We start from the raw sequence: 18,480 nt of genomic DNA on the forward strand, positions 1-18,480 counted from the left end.
AATACAAGATTTATACCGTTGGACATTTCTGTGCAAATCTCAGAAGTATACAAAATAAGCTCAGTGACTGTGCACAATGGTTCTATATAAACAGTGATATCAGTGTCTACATAGTTATATTAAGCAGTTTAGTACCTGCAGTGCCTAAGAAAGGTGTCACAGTCTGAACAGTAGCTTTCAGATTTAAATATATAACTGTTCTGTTTGAGAACTCAATCATGAATGTGGGCAAAGCAAAAACAATACAGACGTACAAGCTAATTTGAGTTTGCAATAGCTGCAATAGTGAACACCGGTTCTGATTTTAAACATAGTGACAAAAACACTATAGCAGAAGTGTGTGTGTGTGTTGAATGCCGTCAAGTCGCTTCTGACTTATGGCAATCCTAGGAATGAATGTCCTTACTCAGGACTTACAAACTGAGGGCTCTGGCTGCCTTTATAGAGTCAATCCATCTCATGTTGGGCCTTCCTCTTTTCCTGCTGCCTTCGACTTTTCCTAGCATTATTGTCTTTTCCAGTGAGCCTGGTCTCTGCATGATGTGACCAAAATATGGTCGCCTCAGTTTAGTTATTTTAGCAAGAGTTTGGCTTGATTTCATCTACAATCCACTTATTTGTCTTTTCGGCAGCCCACAGTATCTGTAAACTCAATCTCCTAATTTCTTGGTTGCAGTTTTCCATTTTTGTTGGTGATGGAGCCAAGGAATAGAAAATCTTGGATATTTCTCCATATTGTATTCTAACAGTATCCTCTTGTCTGGAACACAGGTTGCGCATCAAAACAATCAGATGCTGTGGCACACCCATTTCTTTTAAAACCAGCCACAGCTATTCATGATCTACACAGTAAAAAGATTTGCTGTAATCTATGAAATTCTCTCTAATGCTGCAGTAACCACCGTACATTTGCAAATGATCTCTAGTGCCTCTTCCTTTCCTGAACCCAACTTGAACTTCTGGCATTTCTCACTCCATATATGGTAATAGTCTTTGTTGTAAGATTCTGAGCATCACTTTCCTCGTTCCAACACTACACTTCAGATGAATCAACTTTCTTCCCCTCACAGCTTTCTTCACTGTCCAACTTTCACACCCATACATAGTACTGGGAGATATTATTGGTTTTATGTATGGGCTTATGCCCCTTGTAAGCCGCCCTGAGCCCGCTTGCGGGGTAGGGCGGGGTAAAAATACTTATATAAATAAATAAAATAAATTATGGCATAATTTAACTAGGTCTTGGTCACTAGTGACTCGTCCTTACACTCAAGAATCTTTTTCTAGTTCTTTCATAGCTGCCCTTCCCAATCTCAGCCTCCTTCTGATTTCCTGGTTGAGTACTCCAGAATTTCTACCTCTCATGTTCCATCTTTGAATTTGACTGCACTGCATGTATACCACATGTATAGTGCTGTTTCACAGTTTGTTCTGCCTTTATAAATAAGCCACCTGCTCCTTCCTGTGCCAGATGACAATCAAATCCTGTCTTCGATATTAAATAGCCCAGATTGTATAATGTTACCTGTTTCTAGACTCTAACTCAATTCAAGTATCACTCTAAACCACTGCAGGTTGATATACGGCTTCACACACTGCCTGAATAGTCAAAACCATAGTTTGCAATTGGCCAGCAAGCCAAAATCCGCAAACCATGGCTTGAAGCACACTTGCAACCATGGTCTGTACCAAGTACAACTGACTATATAACTGAATTGACAATTCATAGTTAGTTGTAGCACCACTTCAGGAGAAAGCTGCACCATAGAAACAGAAGCACTGAGAAAACATAAAATAAAAACATACAGGAATCTAAACAAGGGTTTGCTTCTATCTTTTGTAATTCCAAATTGTGGTTTGTGTTTACAATAACTGAGAACCAAACGGTGATTTGATTGATGTCTCAATTGAGCCAGGCAGTTTCTATCCAATTATTATTCCTTAGATTAACAGCATAGATAAAGCTTTTGTATTTAAATAGGAACTGCATGTATTTTTCTTTTTCTTGATTCTTACAAACAGAACATTGCTCCGTCACTCTAGAACTCTCAACCTGAAAAGGTGTGCTATCACAGCATAAAATTAGTTCACTATACAACTCCCTAGGCGGAAAAGATATTTCAAGTATGATAACAGGGGGGGATGAGTGCTTTTTCCCCTTCAATAGAAATTTGATTAAAGATTAGATCCAGACTAAATAACAATTTCCAACTATTCTCCCTTCTCACCGCAGACTCCCCTCCCTATTCCCCAGGACCAGCATTTCATGGAGATCAGTGGGCAGGGGAGGCAGGGAAGTTCCATTCTGTCATCAAAAAATTTAGTGTAGAGCAAAGCCAACACTTATTTATTTATTTTTCGCATTTATACCCCGCCCTCCCCAATGGGCTCAGGGCAACTTCCATGTCAACAGATATTGCTCGTCATTCAGCCCCTTTTGTTAGGAATCCTTCACTGAAAATTGTGATTTTATAACTAATGTTCTAAGAAAAGATTTTCCCAAACCATTCATTTAAAGCAGGGGCGTCAAACCTATGGCCTGTGGGCCAGAACCGGCCCACCCAAGCTTTTAATCTGGCCTGGAAGTGGGGCTCTCTCCTCTCCCCCCTCCCCTGCCCATCCTCATTGTTCTCAGCTTGAGCTGCCTGGAAGTATAAAGAGCAGAGGGTGGGGCTGCCAAACTTCCCAGCCACCTCTCCCAGCCTCCATAGTCCTCGTCACAGGTAGGAGCTGGGGGGGGGGTTCCTTCTGCTGTAATCCCTGTGCTTCTTTTTTATTTTAAAACTGGCTTTGCAAAATCCCGCTATTCCCCCACCTTTCCAGTTTAGGCAGGCATGTTTTAAAGGCGGGGGGGAGGGAGAGGTTTGGGAAAATATAGAGTTAAAATATAGGGTTAAAATATAGAGTTCTGCAAACTCAGGGGGACTCCAGTTTTGCAGAGAAATAGTAGTTTTAACACACACACCCTCCTAATGTAGAGCTCCAGTGGGATATCAGAACAAGTGCCACCAAATGAGAAGGGAGCACTCACTGAAGACCCTGATGCTGGAAAAGATTGAAGGTAAAAGAAGAAGGGGGCGGCAAAGGATGAGATGGTTAGACAGTGTTATCGAGGCAATGAACATGACGTTGGGCAAATTCTGGAGGACAGTAGAAGCCAGGAGGGCCTGGCATGATGTAGTCCATGGGGTTGCAAAGAGTCGGGCTCGATTGTGCAACTGAACAACAACAACAAGTCCTGAAGAGGACACCCAAAATTATTATCTCAAACCACCCTGTAAAAAACCCTCTGAGACCCTAGAGAGCCACTGCCACTCTGAGTAGATCGGGGGCGGGGGGGGGAGCTTGCAGTGCTCAGCCGTTTCATGTTCTTCCCCTGGGTCCTAGGCTCAGACCATTCATATTTGTAGTTTATATTTCGGGGGGGGGGGAGGTTTGGGACTAACCACATTTAAAATAGAGTTCAACAAACTCAAGGAGCTTCAGTTTTGCAAAGGAATATTAGTTTTAACACACACACACCCTCCTAATGTAGGGCTCCAATGGAATAGCTGCTATAATATCTTTGTGTTTTTCAGTGTCTTTATAAAGTTTATCTCTCTGCTACCTGGCGTTACATTTTATGAAACACATGGCCCGGCCTAATTTATGTCAAATCCAATTTATGTCAAATCTATCCCTCATAACAAATGAGTTTGACACCCCTGATTTAAAGGTCAAAAACCATTCACCTTTATAACTCGACACCTAGATAATTGCCATACCAAAATATTTGGAAGCCAAAAGTCCATTAGAAGTTAACTACTGGCCACTAGTGATAACCACTGATCCAATCTGGTATAACAAAATTCTTAAATAGGCTAAATTGTTTCTCCTCAGCTCCAAAATACTATCACTCACCTGCAGGACTCTAAAGATTCAGCACCATTTTCATGTATCAAATGCACCATATCACAGAACTAAAGCAAACACTATTGACTCAATCTAAAGCCTGTTTGTTCATGCTTGGGATTCCTAGCATTCACCACAAAGAGACATGCACACTAGCAATGCAATCCTAAGAATACTTCCCTGGGAGTAAGCCTAACTGAACAGACCTAAGTGGACCTGCTAAGGATGATGAAGAAGAAGAGCTGGTTTTTACTTCCCACTTTTCTCTACCTTAAGGAGTCTCAAAGCAGCTTACAATCTCCTTCCCTTTCTCTCCCCACAACAGGCACCTTGTGAGGTAAGTGGAGCTGAGAGCATTCTGAGAGAATTGTGACTGGCCCAAGATCACCCAGCAGGCTTCAGACAGAGGAGTGGGGAATCAAACCTGGTTCTCCAGATTAGAGTCCGTCAGTCTTAACCACTACACCACAGGACTACAGGATTCCTAATGCATTATCCTGGTCACAGAGACAGCCCTGTCCAATCTCTATTTTTACATGTATTCACGGAGCTTCAATAATTTACATAAAGCTGTGGTCTCCATCCCATTATTTAGTATATAACACAAAATCTTGATTGAGGATAACAACAAATACATTCTAAAAATGATTAGCAAAAGACTCAGACAGTGTGATCATATGAGGCTTGAATTCCTTCTCAGAATAAAAGAATCCATTCTCTCTCTCACAGCAGAAGCTTCGCACTATGTTAATAAATCATTGTAACTGCTGTGTTCCAGTGTCTCAGATCAAAAATAGGCAGGCAGTGTCTTCCCCATGACACACACCATTTTTAAATCACCATTTATAAATATGGCATGTTCACTGTGAAGCTCATACCTTAAGCATGGACAAAGCTAGGATAGATAATACGTTTCCTAATGTGGGAATTTTAAATATTTACCTTAAACTGCTTTCAAATTGACATTTTGCTGTACCTTGGTTTCTGTACTGTAGCAGTGTTTTCAAAGGACCAGCTACATAATGCTGTTCTATATTCATCCTGCTTCCATGTTTCCCCCTATTTTGCTGTGATCATTCCCTAACCTGGTTTGATTTGATCTTTTGGCCAAGACTACAATCAAAGCACCTTTAGACACCATATGGATGGGAAGATGCACTTTTTGGGGGGGTCCTACCTACACTGACGTTATTTTCCTTAACTCAATCCATGTGGCATCCATTCCCCCCACACATACATTTCAGAAGACTTTTTCAAATTGGTAACAGCCATATTACTTCAGTGTTATAGCATACTCTCTTTTTTTTTAAGGAAGCTGGGAATTAGTATGTGTCGCAGCTGGTGGACCTCCTGGCCCCACTGGTGGACCTCCTGATGGCACCTGGCATTTTTGGCCACTGTGTGACAGAGTGTTGGACTGGATGGGTCACTGGCCTGATCCAACATTGGCTTCCTCTTATGTTCTTACTGCAGTGTTATCCTGATATGTTTTCTTTACAACCAAAAGACTGACTTTCTTAATAAAAAAAAGCTGGGATCAACTACTCTGCTGCAATAGATCATTATAATGTCATAACACTATGGAAACAGTTATTGTGGATTTTTTAAAATCTTGAAGAAAGGCCCTCTGGTGTTGGGGATAGTAACCATGGAGGGCCAAGGTAAGGATAGTGTGGGGGAAACTTCCGTATAGATGCTTGTTGTTGTTGTGAATGTCTCTGCCTTCACTGCTGCAATGAAGGCAGCAATAAAGCTATTGGTCAGAAAATTGTCTCCATGGCTGTTTCCAAATGGGGACTTTTCCCTGGGAGTCATACAGCATACCCTCACTTTACGTTGAAGTTCCCATATAAAGGCAGCCATGGTCTTTCTGAGTGTCACTGCTAAAACTTAACAGGAAAACACTGCACCAGCTGCAGGCAGAGCCTTCATTTGAAAGCTCTGCTTGCAGTCAATATGGAGGTTGTAGAGCTTAGTACCACTTTCCAAATGGCAATGTTCAGCTCTAGTGCCCCCCCCCCCCGCCCTTAACACAGAGTTTCAAAAAAACCCAACTCAGCCAATGCTGAGCTGTGTTGTTGGGAGGGAGGTTGCTGGGCTGCAGGGCAGCTGCCAAGACTGTCATCAGGTCAGCATTTCTGTGCCAACATGATGAAAAGGAAGGGTGTGGGGAAGGGTGTGCCAGCAGCAAGTGGCATGGGGATAGAACATGTGAGTGTTGTAAAAACATTCACATAAAAAGGTGAAGCTAAAACTGATTACATAGAAATATTCCAGAAGAATCCAAAAGGGCATATGTAGTTACTCTGCATGTTTAAGAAGTTAATGAACTGCACATTAGTATTAGTTTACTAATATACACTAAGTCACTTATTCTTCACATCCACAAATATTGGCATATTAGGCAGTGTTCCAGTCACTTAACCATACAAACAGGCCATCTGTTTATTAAATCACACTATTTTGATTTGTTAATCTGAAGTGCTTTTCCATTTGGATCCACTGGGATCAGTAAGAAGAGAAAAACTATTGGCATGTATTCAGCTTTAGGCTTGAAAAAGATCCTCCAGCATAAAGTGCCTTCCTCAAGCCTAAGTAGTTCTTCCACTGGACAAACATCCACTTACAGAGCTGCCAGTTCCCCTCCTAGGTGGATTTGGGGGGGGGTATTCTGGGGTGGGCAGGGTCACCCCAAGCCCCGCCCCCAAGCGCAACCAGCCTCCAGCCACCCCATTCCCTCTCCTCCTGCCAGATTAAAAGGGCTTCAGCTTATCGGCGGGGACCATGTGGCCCACTAATCAACTGGAGGGCCCTTTAAATCTAGCAAGGAGGAGGGAGGGGGCAGTTGCAGGCCGCCCACTTGGCTTGCAAAAAGACCCTTTAAATGGTCTTTTTGTGAGTGGAGTGGTGGCCACGGTGCGCGGGGCTGGGGGAAATCAGATCCATGTGCCGCAGCCCCCACCCCAGCTGAATGTGTGGCCCGCGACTGCCTCTCCCTCCTGCTAGATTTAAAGGACCCTCCAGCTGATCGGCGGGCCATGTGGTCCCCACGGATCAGATGAAGCCCTTTAAATCTGGCAGGAGGGGAGGGAAAGGGGTGGCCAGGTGGGTGGTCACGCTTGGGGTGGGGCTTCCCACTCCAGCCAGCTGGCCGGGGATGAACTGTAGCAGGGGGACCCCTGTCTGGACCTGGGAACTGGCAACCCAAGCCACTTAAATAGAAAGAAGGGTCCTGACACTGGAAGAAGGGTTCACATGTTGCTCAGTGGAGAGGTAGGATATATGCCATTAACTATAAATCTTCACTGTAATAACTAATAAATTGGAGCTGTTAACATTTGATAGGAGAGGCAGCAAAACATATCATCTTTAAAGGTTTCTCATTCTAAACTACAAACAGTTTTGAAACACTGTGGGGGGAAATGGGCATTATGGCCCATGCCACACACCTATATGCTCACACCTATCTATAGCTAGAAAACCTATACACAGAATTCCTAAAAGACAAATCAATCAACAACTCTGAAATACTTAAAATGTGACAAAGGAATATCTTCTTCTCCAAGTTCAAGACAAATGCAGAAGCAAAGCACTATATTAAGTTGGTCAAATATAAAGGGAAAAATGCAAAGTATGTTCCAAGTATATGCAAGACTTCAGTACTTCAGTCATTCCACAAAAGACAGCCACTAAACAGAAAAAAAGAAAACACAGGGGGACTTCCGGCTTTGGCGTCTTGCTGGCAGGTACGCTCCATCGCAGCTCTGATGAGAGCGGCCCACAATCGCACCAGGCGGGAGGGGTCCCGGAATACTCCGCCCCCCTGGGCCCTCCGAGAGGGCTCGTAGCCTGGGGCTTGATGGAAGCCTCTCCCGAGGTGACGGCCAAAGGATCGAGGCTTCCTTTTGCCCCAATAGGTCCCGCCAGTGCGAGACCAGCCATGGACTTAAAAAAGCATACCGGAACAAGCAAGCAGGATACCTGGCGTTAAGAGACTTTCCCCGTTTTTGGGCACAAGCCGAGGAGTAAAGCGTGAGTGACTATTTGGCAAACCATGCAAGCACTTAGACGCAAACCCACAAAACCGCTTAAAGAGCCCCAAATACAGTGAAGGGGGGGAGGCTACCCTACCCCGGGAAAAGCAGCTGAAAAACAAAGAAAGTGAGGGGCAAAACGGCGGCTTTGATGAGAGAATGTTAATTCAACAGACTAGTGTGCAGACTAGAAGAAAACCTCTACTTTAAAAAACTTTCAGAAGCAGTAAAAACTTTTACCTTTAATGTAAACAATGTCTCATTGGGGTGAAAAAATGGCGCCCAGAGTGAAAGTTTCTTCAGGAACTGCCAGCTCATCGTCTCTGGCTTCCAGGGCGGAAGTAACCACAGATATTTCCAAGATGATTACTGCAGCATTGTGCCCTCTACTGGACCAGATGACTAACCTGAACAACAACTTTGAAGCTCTACAAAAAGAACTGAAAGAAACCAATGCAAGAACAGAGAAGACAACTAAAAAGCTGAAGAAGGTTGATGAGAAGACGAATGTATTGAATCAGAGAATGGAGGTAGTGGAAAAAGAGAGAACCTCCAAGAAACAACAGCTGTTACAACTTCAGTTGGAATGGTCAGCATACGTCCTGAGATTTCAAGGTATTCCAGAGCAAAAAGATGAGAACCTGAAAGAGATTCTAAGCTAAACTCTAGCTCCCGTGGCAGGTTGTAAAGCAGAACTCTTACAAAATGACTTGGATATGGTATACCAAACCTATCCAGAATTTACCAAGAAAAACAACCTACCTGGTGAAGGATTTGTGAAATTCTCTAAAAGGTCAACAAGGGGTATGATTCTGAAAGCGACCAATGGAATAACCTTAAAAATCCAAGGAGAAGAAGTGAAGGTCTTAAAATGTTCCATTTGAGGTGAGAAAGAGGAAACAATATAAAAATCTGACTTCATTTCTACAGAAAAACGCTAATCCCTACAGATGGATAATCCTCGAAGGACTTATCTTCAACTTCAAAGAGAAAAAAGAAAAGATTGACTCTGTCCTCAAAGCAAAAGCATTTTTGGAACAGCATCAAAGTCTAGCGAAAGAAAAAAGGAAAGTAGAAGACAGTATCGTTACAGACGATGTTGGTGAACATGGTTCCAGAAGCAGTGACAGCTCCTCAAGTAGCTCCCTAGAGGAAGTTTTTGACTCTGAATCAGAATTAGGAGCCACACCCCTAAATCATTTAAGGTTAGGCTGCCCTTTGATGAGAACAAACGTGGAGGGAAGAAAATAGCTAAATAACCCGATTCTGAAAGTCTGTTCTCTCTTTTGTGTTTATTTAGTAGAATGCACACACTATAGCTAATTTTGTTTGCACTGTTTAAGATAGAAATATCAATTTTTAATCTCCGACTATCTTAAAGCTAAACAATGAGGAAATATCAAGTAACTGAAGCTTAAAACATTTTTGATCCCTGTTTACTCTGTATTTTAGTTTAGATTATTCCTTTTCCCTATACCCTGTAGTGTGTAGATAAAAAGCAATTAAAAAAATAAAAAAACCAAACATGAGAAACATGAGACACGACATACAGTAAATATACATGTACAAACGAGGTCCCAACCAGGAGTGGTCATTCTGACTTGTAAGAGATATGGAGCTGAACCTACTTGGAATATTTTGCTTGGGATCTCGTTTGTACATGTATATTTACTGTATGTCAGTGAAGACTTACCTGATTTACCTGACAAAGGAACAGTTCTGAAACACTGACTATCCGGGACTACTAAATTTCCACTTGGAACAGATCCTATTTTTATAAGCCACGATATACAGGTGTTCGGACTTCAATTCAAGGATTTATATAAACAATACTTTTCTGTTGTGTGCTTGTTTTGTTAATGAAGAAAGTCTGCTGCTTTAGAGATGTGCTGTGACTTATTGTGGGCTTGAGTTTGTTACCACCCACTTTTTTAAAAATTTCTTTATTAATTTTAATTTAATGTACAATACAGTATTCAAAGATACACCCACTTTTTTAATTGCTGTTTACAACATTTATGATTCTACAATAATATATATCAATTTGGTAAAATTATCAACTTTGGTTCCTATGTAATTATTATTGCATGTACTTAGTGTGTTTTGACTGGCCCCACTGCTGGACCTCCTGATGGCACCTGGTATTTTTGGCCACTGTGTGACAGAGTGTTGGACTAGATGGGCCATTGGCCTGATCCAACATTGGCTTCTCTTATGTTCTTACGTTCTTATGACTACAGATTTGTTTGTGATTCTACTGATTGTTTTTCTGTAGCCCCCCTCCCCCTTGCTAGTAGCTGGAAAAACACCAGCTTGGCAAGGTTTGTGTTCCGGGCCTCCATTGAAAGGAGGCATCCAGTACCATGCCCAAACTCCTGACAGTTTGCGCCAGTGTTAAGGGCACACCATCAAGAGTGGGGACTTGGCATCCCAACCCTGAATCCCAGCCACCCAGCCACAGAATCCCCATCTTATTTGGATTCAGTCTCAGCCGGCTCTTTTTCAACCATCCCACCACAGCCTCCAACCCCTTAGCCAGATTTTGTGGGGCACTGTCTGGACAGCCACCTATCAGCAGATACAGCTGGGTGTCATCAGCATACACACCAGTCCAAAACTCCGCACCAGTTGGGCAAGGGGCGCATATAGATGTTAAACAGCATTGGAGAGAGGATTGCCCCCTGAGAGACCCCACATATCTAGATTAACTTTCATTTTCTTTTACATGAAAGCGTAATGTGAATACCAACTAAAAAACAAAATGATAAATCAATACAAACTACATAAATCTCACTAATACATGTGCCACTAATACACTTAAGCAGAAATACATGCTGCAACCAATACTCCCTCTAAGCTGTGGAGTCTTGTGAGCAAAAATTCTGCTTTGTGAGCTACTGGCATTAAAGTTGTGAGCGAGCAATTTGGCTACTGCAGTTTGCTCTGGAGCCATCCTTCCTGAGCTGAGACAAAAATGTTTGAGCCAGAGGCTAAAAAACTGTGAGCTACCTCACACTAACTCAGCTTAGAGGGAACATTGGCTGCAACCTATCTATTTCTATGTTTCTACCCTAGATGAAGTTCCCCATTTATACGTACTGATCCATGTTTATCAAATGGTGTCTTAAATAAAGACAATTGAACAAAATTTTGCAACACAGATGACCTAATAATTACCAAATGAACAAAACCCTCTCCATTCAATCCATTGCTGAAATCTAACAATCTGACAATAAATGAAGTTTACACCTAACTTTTCTATTCTTCACAGGATTATTACTATCCTAATACAGGTTGCCAATACATAAGTATAATTTGTATCTTAAACCCAGCAGCATAGAAGTTGACATCTTCTAACATGGTAAAGAACACAGCAAACAAAATTAACACAATATATAAGACTCTCCAGTAGGATTTTCATAAGTATGTCAATGGCTTGCATTACAAACATACTTTAAAAACAGGCACTCAATACATTGCCTATGACAAGTAATTATCAGCAAGCAGCCAGGAAAATAAGCTTTTGTAAACTGGAAGAGTTTGTTCTTCTTTAACTCTGATTTTTAACACAGATGTTGGAAGCAAGAAAACAAGCAGGCAAATAAAATACATGAGGGCTTGTAACTTTTATGCACAAATCTGCAACCTGAAATCGACCCTACTGTTAGATTCCTTCATTTTAGGTGTCCTTTTCACAGAACAGAAGTGTTCCATAAAATAATGGATGTCTCCATTTCTAAGCTTCATGTAGTAAGGAAACTAAATTCCAGGGTGCCCCTGAATATTAACATTCCATTTGGGCAACTCTACTTGTGTACTGAGCAATTCAGATCCAAAGGTGCAGGCATGCAAATTATACTGAAAGTATGCTAATTCCTGAAATATTACATAAGAACAAACTTTAATGAGTATTTTGTTTGGTTAACTTATGCCCCACTCCTCAGATCTGCTGTACCACCACATAAATACCGAATTTGGAATTTTTCAAAAATAGCCAACGTATCACAACTAAAGTTTTGTGCAGGATTACAAGAGTTTAATGACATCACTGAAACTATATGAGTAGAAACAAGACAGGGGTAAGCACCCCAAAACAACACTTTAAAACAACAGGATCTGGGGTCCTGAAAAAAATAGTTTATATACTATTGCAACACAGTACCTCTGAAGAGCCCTCATTGTTGACATCCACATTTCCAGGGATTGCAGATGATTCGGAGTCAGAGCTCTGAGACCCAACTCTGCCTGGAGTCTGGAAAAAAAAAATTAAGCTTTGTAAAATGGAATGAGAAATGGCCCATGTACAGAAAATAACATTTTAAAGTTTTTTTTAAAAAAATAATAATAATCTCCACAGAATAAATACATTTATTCAGAGACTGTATCACTCCAGTCTTGTTCTACCTACACCACCTCCCAATTTGCTTCAGGGTCCAATTGAAGGTGCTGGTATTGGCCTTTAAAAGTCCTATATGGCTTGGGGCCAGCTTACTGTAAGGACTATCAATTCTCCTATGAGCCTACCCAATCACTATGGTCATCTTCAGGGGGGGGCCCTCTGGGTGTCTTTACCATCTGAGGTTAGACAGGTGGCAACTCAAGAACAGGCCTTCTCAGTTGTGGCACCAAAATTACAGAATTCCCTCCCCTGGGAGATTCATTTGCCCCCCCCCTCTACCAGTCTTCTCCCAGTCTTGGTTTCCCTCAGTGACCTTCACTGAGCCTCCTTCATGTGTTTCTGTTCTGCGGAATTGTTTTTTTTAATAATATATATATATTATAATTCATTTTAATGTTTTGACCATTAGCTGCCTGAACTGAGTAGAAAGGCAGCATTAAAATGTTCTAAATAAATAACATGGGTAAATGCAACAAATATATGAATCTATTTTCCCATGAAAATCACCTCCAATTATAAATTTTCCTTCTGAAAACTTATAAGGTACACTAGATAGCTTCAAAATTCTAACAAAGACACTTCTTAGTTTCTTCAAAGAGACTCTTTATCATTAAATATCTCCCATATGGATAAGCCTTGACCACTTCTGCAATAATCATATAAATCAGTCAGCTCTAACTGGTCCACGAGAAACCGGCCAGTTGTTCACCAGTTCACAATTGATCTTCTGCCAACTCCTGCTTGAAGAAAAAAATAAGGCAAACTATATGCCTTTTTTAATATTATAAAATACAAACATTCATTTCAGTAGAATATACAACAGCAAAATGTCCATAATCAAATAAAGGTTTGGGTTTTCTGATGTGTGCACACAAGGGCTTTAAAACCCATGTAGGCAGTCCACACAATTGTTACATTTTTGTTCTGCCCTTTCTACATAGAGCTCAGAGCAGTATATATAGTTCTCCATTCTTCTTTTTATCCTCACAATCATCCTGTGAAATAGATTAAACTGAGATAGAATGACCAGTCTGAGATCACCCAGTAAAATCATGGCGAACAGGGATTGGAGCCTGTCTCTCCAGACCTAATCTAACCCTTTGACCAGTATACCTCACTTTGTGAATTTGTCAGAACAGCAGTGTTCACACACAAGTATTCCACAGATAGAGTGGTTGCCCTTATATATGCTAATAAACAAAGATATGCCTTGAGTCAGGATGGTTAATGGAAGAGGCAAGATATAAATATTTTTAAGGAAAAACATTGACTGGGACTCCAAACAATGACTCTGAACATATGCTGAGGGCTGAACACGTGGTAGTACTTATAAAAAAAGAGCTTCCTGAACGGCTGAATCCTCTCTTTGAAGTTCTACTGAATGCACAGACCTATACATCTCTAGAATAAAGCTATTGCTCCTGTCGTAACATTTTAAGTTAACTCCATTAAGTCAAAAATGACTTAGGCCCTGTCCACACGAGGGGTTTTGGGCCAGGAGTGGGCCGGATCGGGGCCGGAGCAAACGGGCGCGATCCCACTGCAACATCTGGGCAGCATTGCGCACCCGTCCCCGATCCGGCCCTTCCCCCAAAGAGACACATCAAAAATGAACCATCTACTGAGGTGGTTCATCCACGATGGTCGCATCAAGGCCGGCCGTGGGATCGCCGGCCCGTCTTTCTGCCGGCGCATCCCCGGCTCCTGCCTGAACTACGCATGCTCAGACATGCGCAGTTCGGCAGTCTCCCGTTCCCCTCCGTCACTTCCCCCGGCATCTGATCGTGCCGGGGAGGGAATGTGCCATGGCTCAGGGGATCAATGTGATCCCGCCGCGGCGTGGTTTTTTTGGTGCAGCTTTCAGAAGCCGCGCTTCAGCCCGTCCCTTTCTGCCCCGTGTGGCAGGGGCAATAGTGCTTATTTACTCATACCTAAAAGTCTGAACTATTGTAAAAGCACCAAAAGAAAAACACCAGTGACCAATGAATATAGCCACATACCAACAAATGGCAATAATCTTTTATGCATTAAAATATGGCATATCACATGGTCTAAAACTATAAAAGCAGAGATTTGCAGCTTTTATTTTTCTTATATGTATTTTAGAAACTAACTGGGAAGCTACATGAGAAAACAATACACTGTAAAAGAGGATTTCTAGATACAAGAAGTACAAATGTTATGACTTCATCAAAAACTGCAATACTGAAGGAGCAACATGAGAGAATCAAACTATCCACACCAAAAATACTAACACGTCTTGGGATCTTTCTAAGCCACAGGCAAAACAATTTCTCATTATTACAATAAGTATTGTTTCACCAGAGACAACCAAATTAATTACCACACCATTTGAAAACCTTCAGGCTCCTTTCTCAGTAGGAATCAAATGCCAATAATGCCATTTTCACCATATGATTTAAGTTTTTCATAACTGATATTACAACAAAGATATTCCTAGATGGGAGCACTCTCTCTTGAGTGGAACAGGTCAACTTTAATTGGAACTGTCTACATCTGAACACTCAGAAAAGGCAGCAATTCTCCTTGGTCTCTGAAAGCTCTATCCGCATCTAAGAAGAAACTCTGTGTTAAGGGCACCCTTATTTCAATCGCACTCATTTGGCATCTGAAGCAAGGTAAGACTGTTGGCTCCTGCCTCCAAAAGCACCAGTCTTTTCCTTTTTACACCTTAATTCAATCAGCATACCTAAGCATTGTATACAGATATGACACTGCCTTATACAAAGTTAGTGCATCAAGTCCCAAACTGGAGAGCAGCATGCCAAGATCTTAGGCACAAAGCTTTCCCAAACATGCCATCTAAGGGCCAAACTACATGTTACATTTATTAAGTGATCACCACAGAGACTTGCAGCAGGGCACCAGGTGCAAGTTTATTTATGGGAACTCAGTTCAGAAGTGATTTGTATCAGGACCACAGCACAGACAAGGATAGGATCCCTCCCTTCCCCTGCTTGTTTTTATTTATGTAAAACATTAATAAATTTTATTTATGTATAACATTAATTAAGGAACTCAAGGCAGTTTACAATGTAAAAATGAAGCAAGATACATAAAAATCACAATTTAAAACCACAATTTAAGACAACCAATAGAGAAAAAAACTAAATTAATTAAATGTCATCCCAAATAAAACCGTCTTCAACTGCCTCCTAACGATCGAAAGTCAGGGCACCGGGTGCATCTCCCTGGAGTTGTTCCATAATCATGGTGCTGCCACCAAAAAGGCCCTTTCTCATATGCCCACCAGACAAGCTTCTCTGGTGGGAGAGTCAAGAGGAATTCTCCCTGTGATCTTAATTTCTGGGCGGGAACTCGTGGGAGAAGATGGTCCCTCAGATACTCTGTTCCCTTCTCCCAGCCCTAAATAGCCCACTGGACTGTTTCAGGTTGGGAAAACAGCACAGGAGTAAGGAAATAGTCCCTCTTGCCTCTGCCAGACCTCAAAGGAGGAGATACATAATCACATAATGGCAGTCTCTGTAATTATACCATTCAATTTAGCACAGCATGATCATTCTATTATCACCTTTCAGATTTTCCACATAAATGTCTCAGGGAGAAAGGTGGACTATAAATAACCAAACAACAAAAATAACAATAATAAATGGAGAATTCTGGGCATTGCTATTGGTTCACAAGGCGAAAAACGGTTTTAGCTGTATAGAATTTTAAAGAGAACCAAAGGAGGAGGAAGTGGATAGGCTTTTATCTTATTCTAGCTCTAATAGTACTTCACTACCACCATAACAAATTATGATAGACTTTCCATTCATTCTGTGCACTACCTACTGCTAACTGGACGCAGTATTGTTAGGCCTGTCACTGTTTTTCCAATGTTCCTTGCTTTTTAATGCCTCATCCCTTACACCAGTGGTTTTCCAACTTTTCCAACTTTAGCAACCCAATGACTCCATTCCAAGCTAAACGTTTTGCAGGCCACCAAGCCCTACCTTCCTCCCTTGCCAGCAGACACCAGGCAGCCCCTTCTCAAAGGCGATGAAGTAAGCCGCATATGCCTGATGGAGCTCTTGCATCCCCAAACCAATACAATGAGACCCTTACCAGCAATGTATTAAAAGCTTTAAAAAAATGTCTTTATTGTCTGCATGCGATCTATAACGACACATCATGAGGCAACTGATCCTACAGGGACACAATTCAAAAGGCCCTGACCCAATCCCTCTACAGCACAGATACAGACAAATATATATATGTTAACAACCTCTAGCTACAGGCCAGCTAAACAGGAGAGGGAAGGAACCTGGAACAACTTTCAGAAGTGCTCTGGCAGGAACATTAAACTTGACTTTCCGGTAGTTGGTCACTGGCTATTGTTGTCAATGGAAGGAGAATAACATCTCTCTCGATGCTGAGAGAAAATCAATTATATACCACAAATAAGTATGATAACTCCATGAGACTGTACCTCCACTCAACCAATTGGAGCTCCTAGGGCTGAGCTATTGGGGTTCCCAGCAATCAATCAGTGTGTTTTATGGGCAGGGCTCTGAGATGATTTTAAAGTCAGGTGACAGGGGGTGGCAACAGCTCCGTGAGCTTCCCCCCCCCCTTTCGAGGAGGGGGAAAAATTCCACTCCCTTCCCCGGAGGCAGAGAGTCCCTGCCCTTTTCCCAGGGCACTGAGAGGCCTCCATTTTAACACTAGCATGGCTAGAGAAGAGCTGACCCTCTGTCTTTCACAAAGGACTCAGTATGGAGTATGGGCAGGCACCCCAGTTTAAGAAACGCTGCTCTATGCCTGTCCTCCCACAGAGCATGCCGGCAGCAAAACGTCCAGGCACGACCACTTCTCAGTCATTATATTAGCATTACTACACGCTTGCCACCTGCGCACGGCTGTCCTGTGCCTATCGGTCCGAACACATCCGAGCAAACGCGCAATGGCTCTCGCGGCGGCTGCGCCCAGAGATCGTTATCTGTTGTTATGTGTAACAACACAAGACTTAGTAGAGGAGTCCGTGAGTAATGCCTTCCACCCTCAACAGAGACACCTCCCTGTCAGCGGGAGAAAAGAGCGCTGATTAACCCTGGCAAGCGACGAGGCCTTCCGCGCCAGGCTGCTACGGCAGCTGGAGCCACACTCACAGGCGCCAGGCCACAACCCACTCGGAGCCGCCTCAGCATCGCGGAAGGGGCGGGCGGGGGGAGCGAAAAGCAGCCTCCTTCCGCCTCACGGTCCACTCTTCCTTCCTGCATGTCACCCTCTTCCACCTGCAGACCCCCTCGGCGCGGAGGCCACTCCCGCAACTTCTTTCTTCCCCACCTCAGTCCCGTCCCACGACCAGCCCTCTGCCACACACCAAAAGGCAGCCTCCTGTCCCGGCACGGCTGCGGCAGAACCCCCCACATCCCACTTTCACTCTCCCTTCAACCCTGAATGGGCAGCGGAGGAAGGGGCCTATCCGCGGCCTGCGGGCAGGGAAGGAAGGCGGCTGCCTGCTGGGTTAATAACCAAGATCGGGGAGGGGGGAGGGGAGCCAGCCCGGCAAACTGGCACGCGGCGGAGCGGGGGGGGGGGGTCTCGCTGCTGTCGCGGCCACCCCACTCAAGCAAGCGCGGGGGTGGCTCCCTCATTGCCGCTGGGCCGGCTCCGGAAAGTGCAGCCACCTCCCCATGCCGCCGCCACTGCTGCTGCTGGTGGTGGTGCCGCTGCTACCTCAGCAGCCTACTCTGCAGCAGAGGCGCGCAAGCCATCCCTGCCTGCCTGCCTGCCTGCCTGCCCGCCCATCTTCTTACCCTCTGTAAAATCCTCCTAAACATCGTGGCAGAGGTCACGTCCCCCCTCTAGGATGAGGGCTCAAAGCGGGCTCCGGAAGGCCATCTCTAATCCCAGTGGTGGTGGTGCCTCCCCAGCGGCCCGGCCCAACTCGTCCTGTCGCTGGCTGACAGCGGAGGGAGCGGGAGGCGGGGCCTCCGCGGCCGAGACCGCCCTCTGCGCTGACTGACTGCGAAAGGGGCGGAGGAACGTCGAGTTGTCCGCGGGAGGCCCGTGGAGCCCGCGAGGGGCGGAGGAGGAGGGGGGTCGGTGGAGGGTGACTGACATCGACGTGGGGGATGGGTTTCCCAGGCCGGCCCTCGCGGTAACGAGGGGGTTTCGCGTTTGGGGGCG

At 43.6% G+C, this 18,480-nt stretch overlaps 1 protein-coding gene across 1 annotated transcript in view; it reads right to left on the reverse strand.

Moving 5' to 3' along the window:
• EEA1 (early endosome antigen 1) overlaps positions 1-18,241 on the reverse strand; it is a 73,994-nt gene extending 55,753 nt beyond the window's left edge. Inside the window, exons 1-2 of the mRNA XM_015421013.1 lie at positions 18,108-18,241; positions 12,088-12,177 (exon numbers count right to left, since the gene is read on the reverse strand). Of these exons, the coding sequence (XP_015276499.1) occupies positions 12,088-12,177; positions 18,108-18,131 (114 nt within the window). The 5' untranslated portion in view covers positions 18,132-18,241. The remainder of the gene's footprint in view (positions 1-12,087; positions 12,178-18,107) is intronic.
• Positions 18,242-18,480: the final 239 nt, after the last annotated feature.

Source organism: Gekko japonicus, unplaced genomic scaffold (assembly GCF_001447785.1).
Source record: "Gekko japonicus isolate JY-2015 unplaced genomic scaffold, Gekko_japonicus_V1.1 scaffold594, whole genome shotgun sequence".
NCBI classification, from domain to species: domain Eukaryota; kingdom Metazoa; phylum Chordata; class Lepidosauria; order Squamata; family Gekkonidae; genus Gekko; species Gekko japonicus.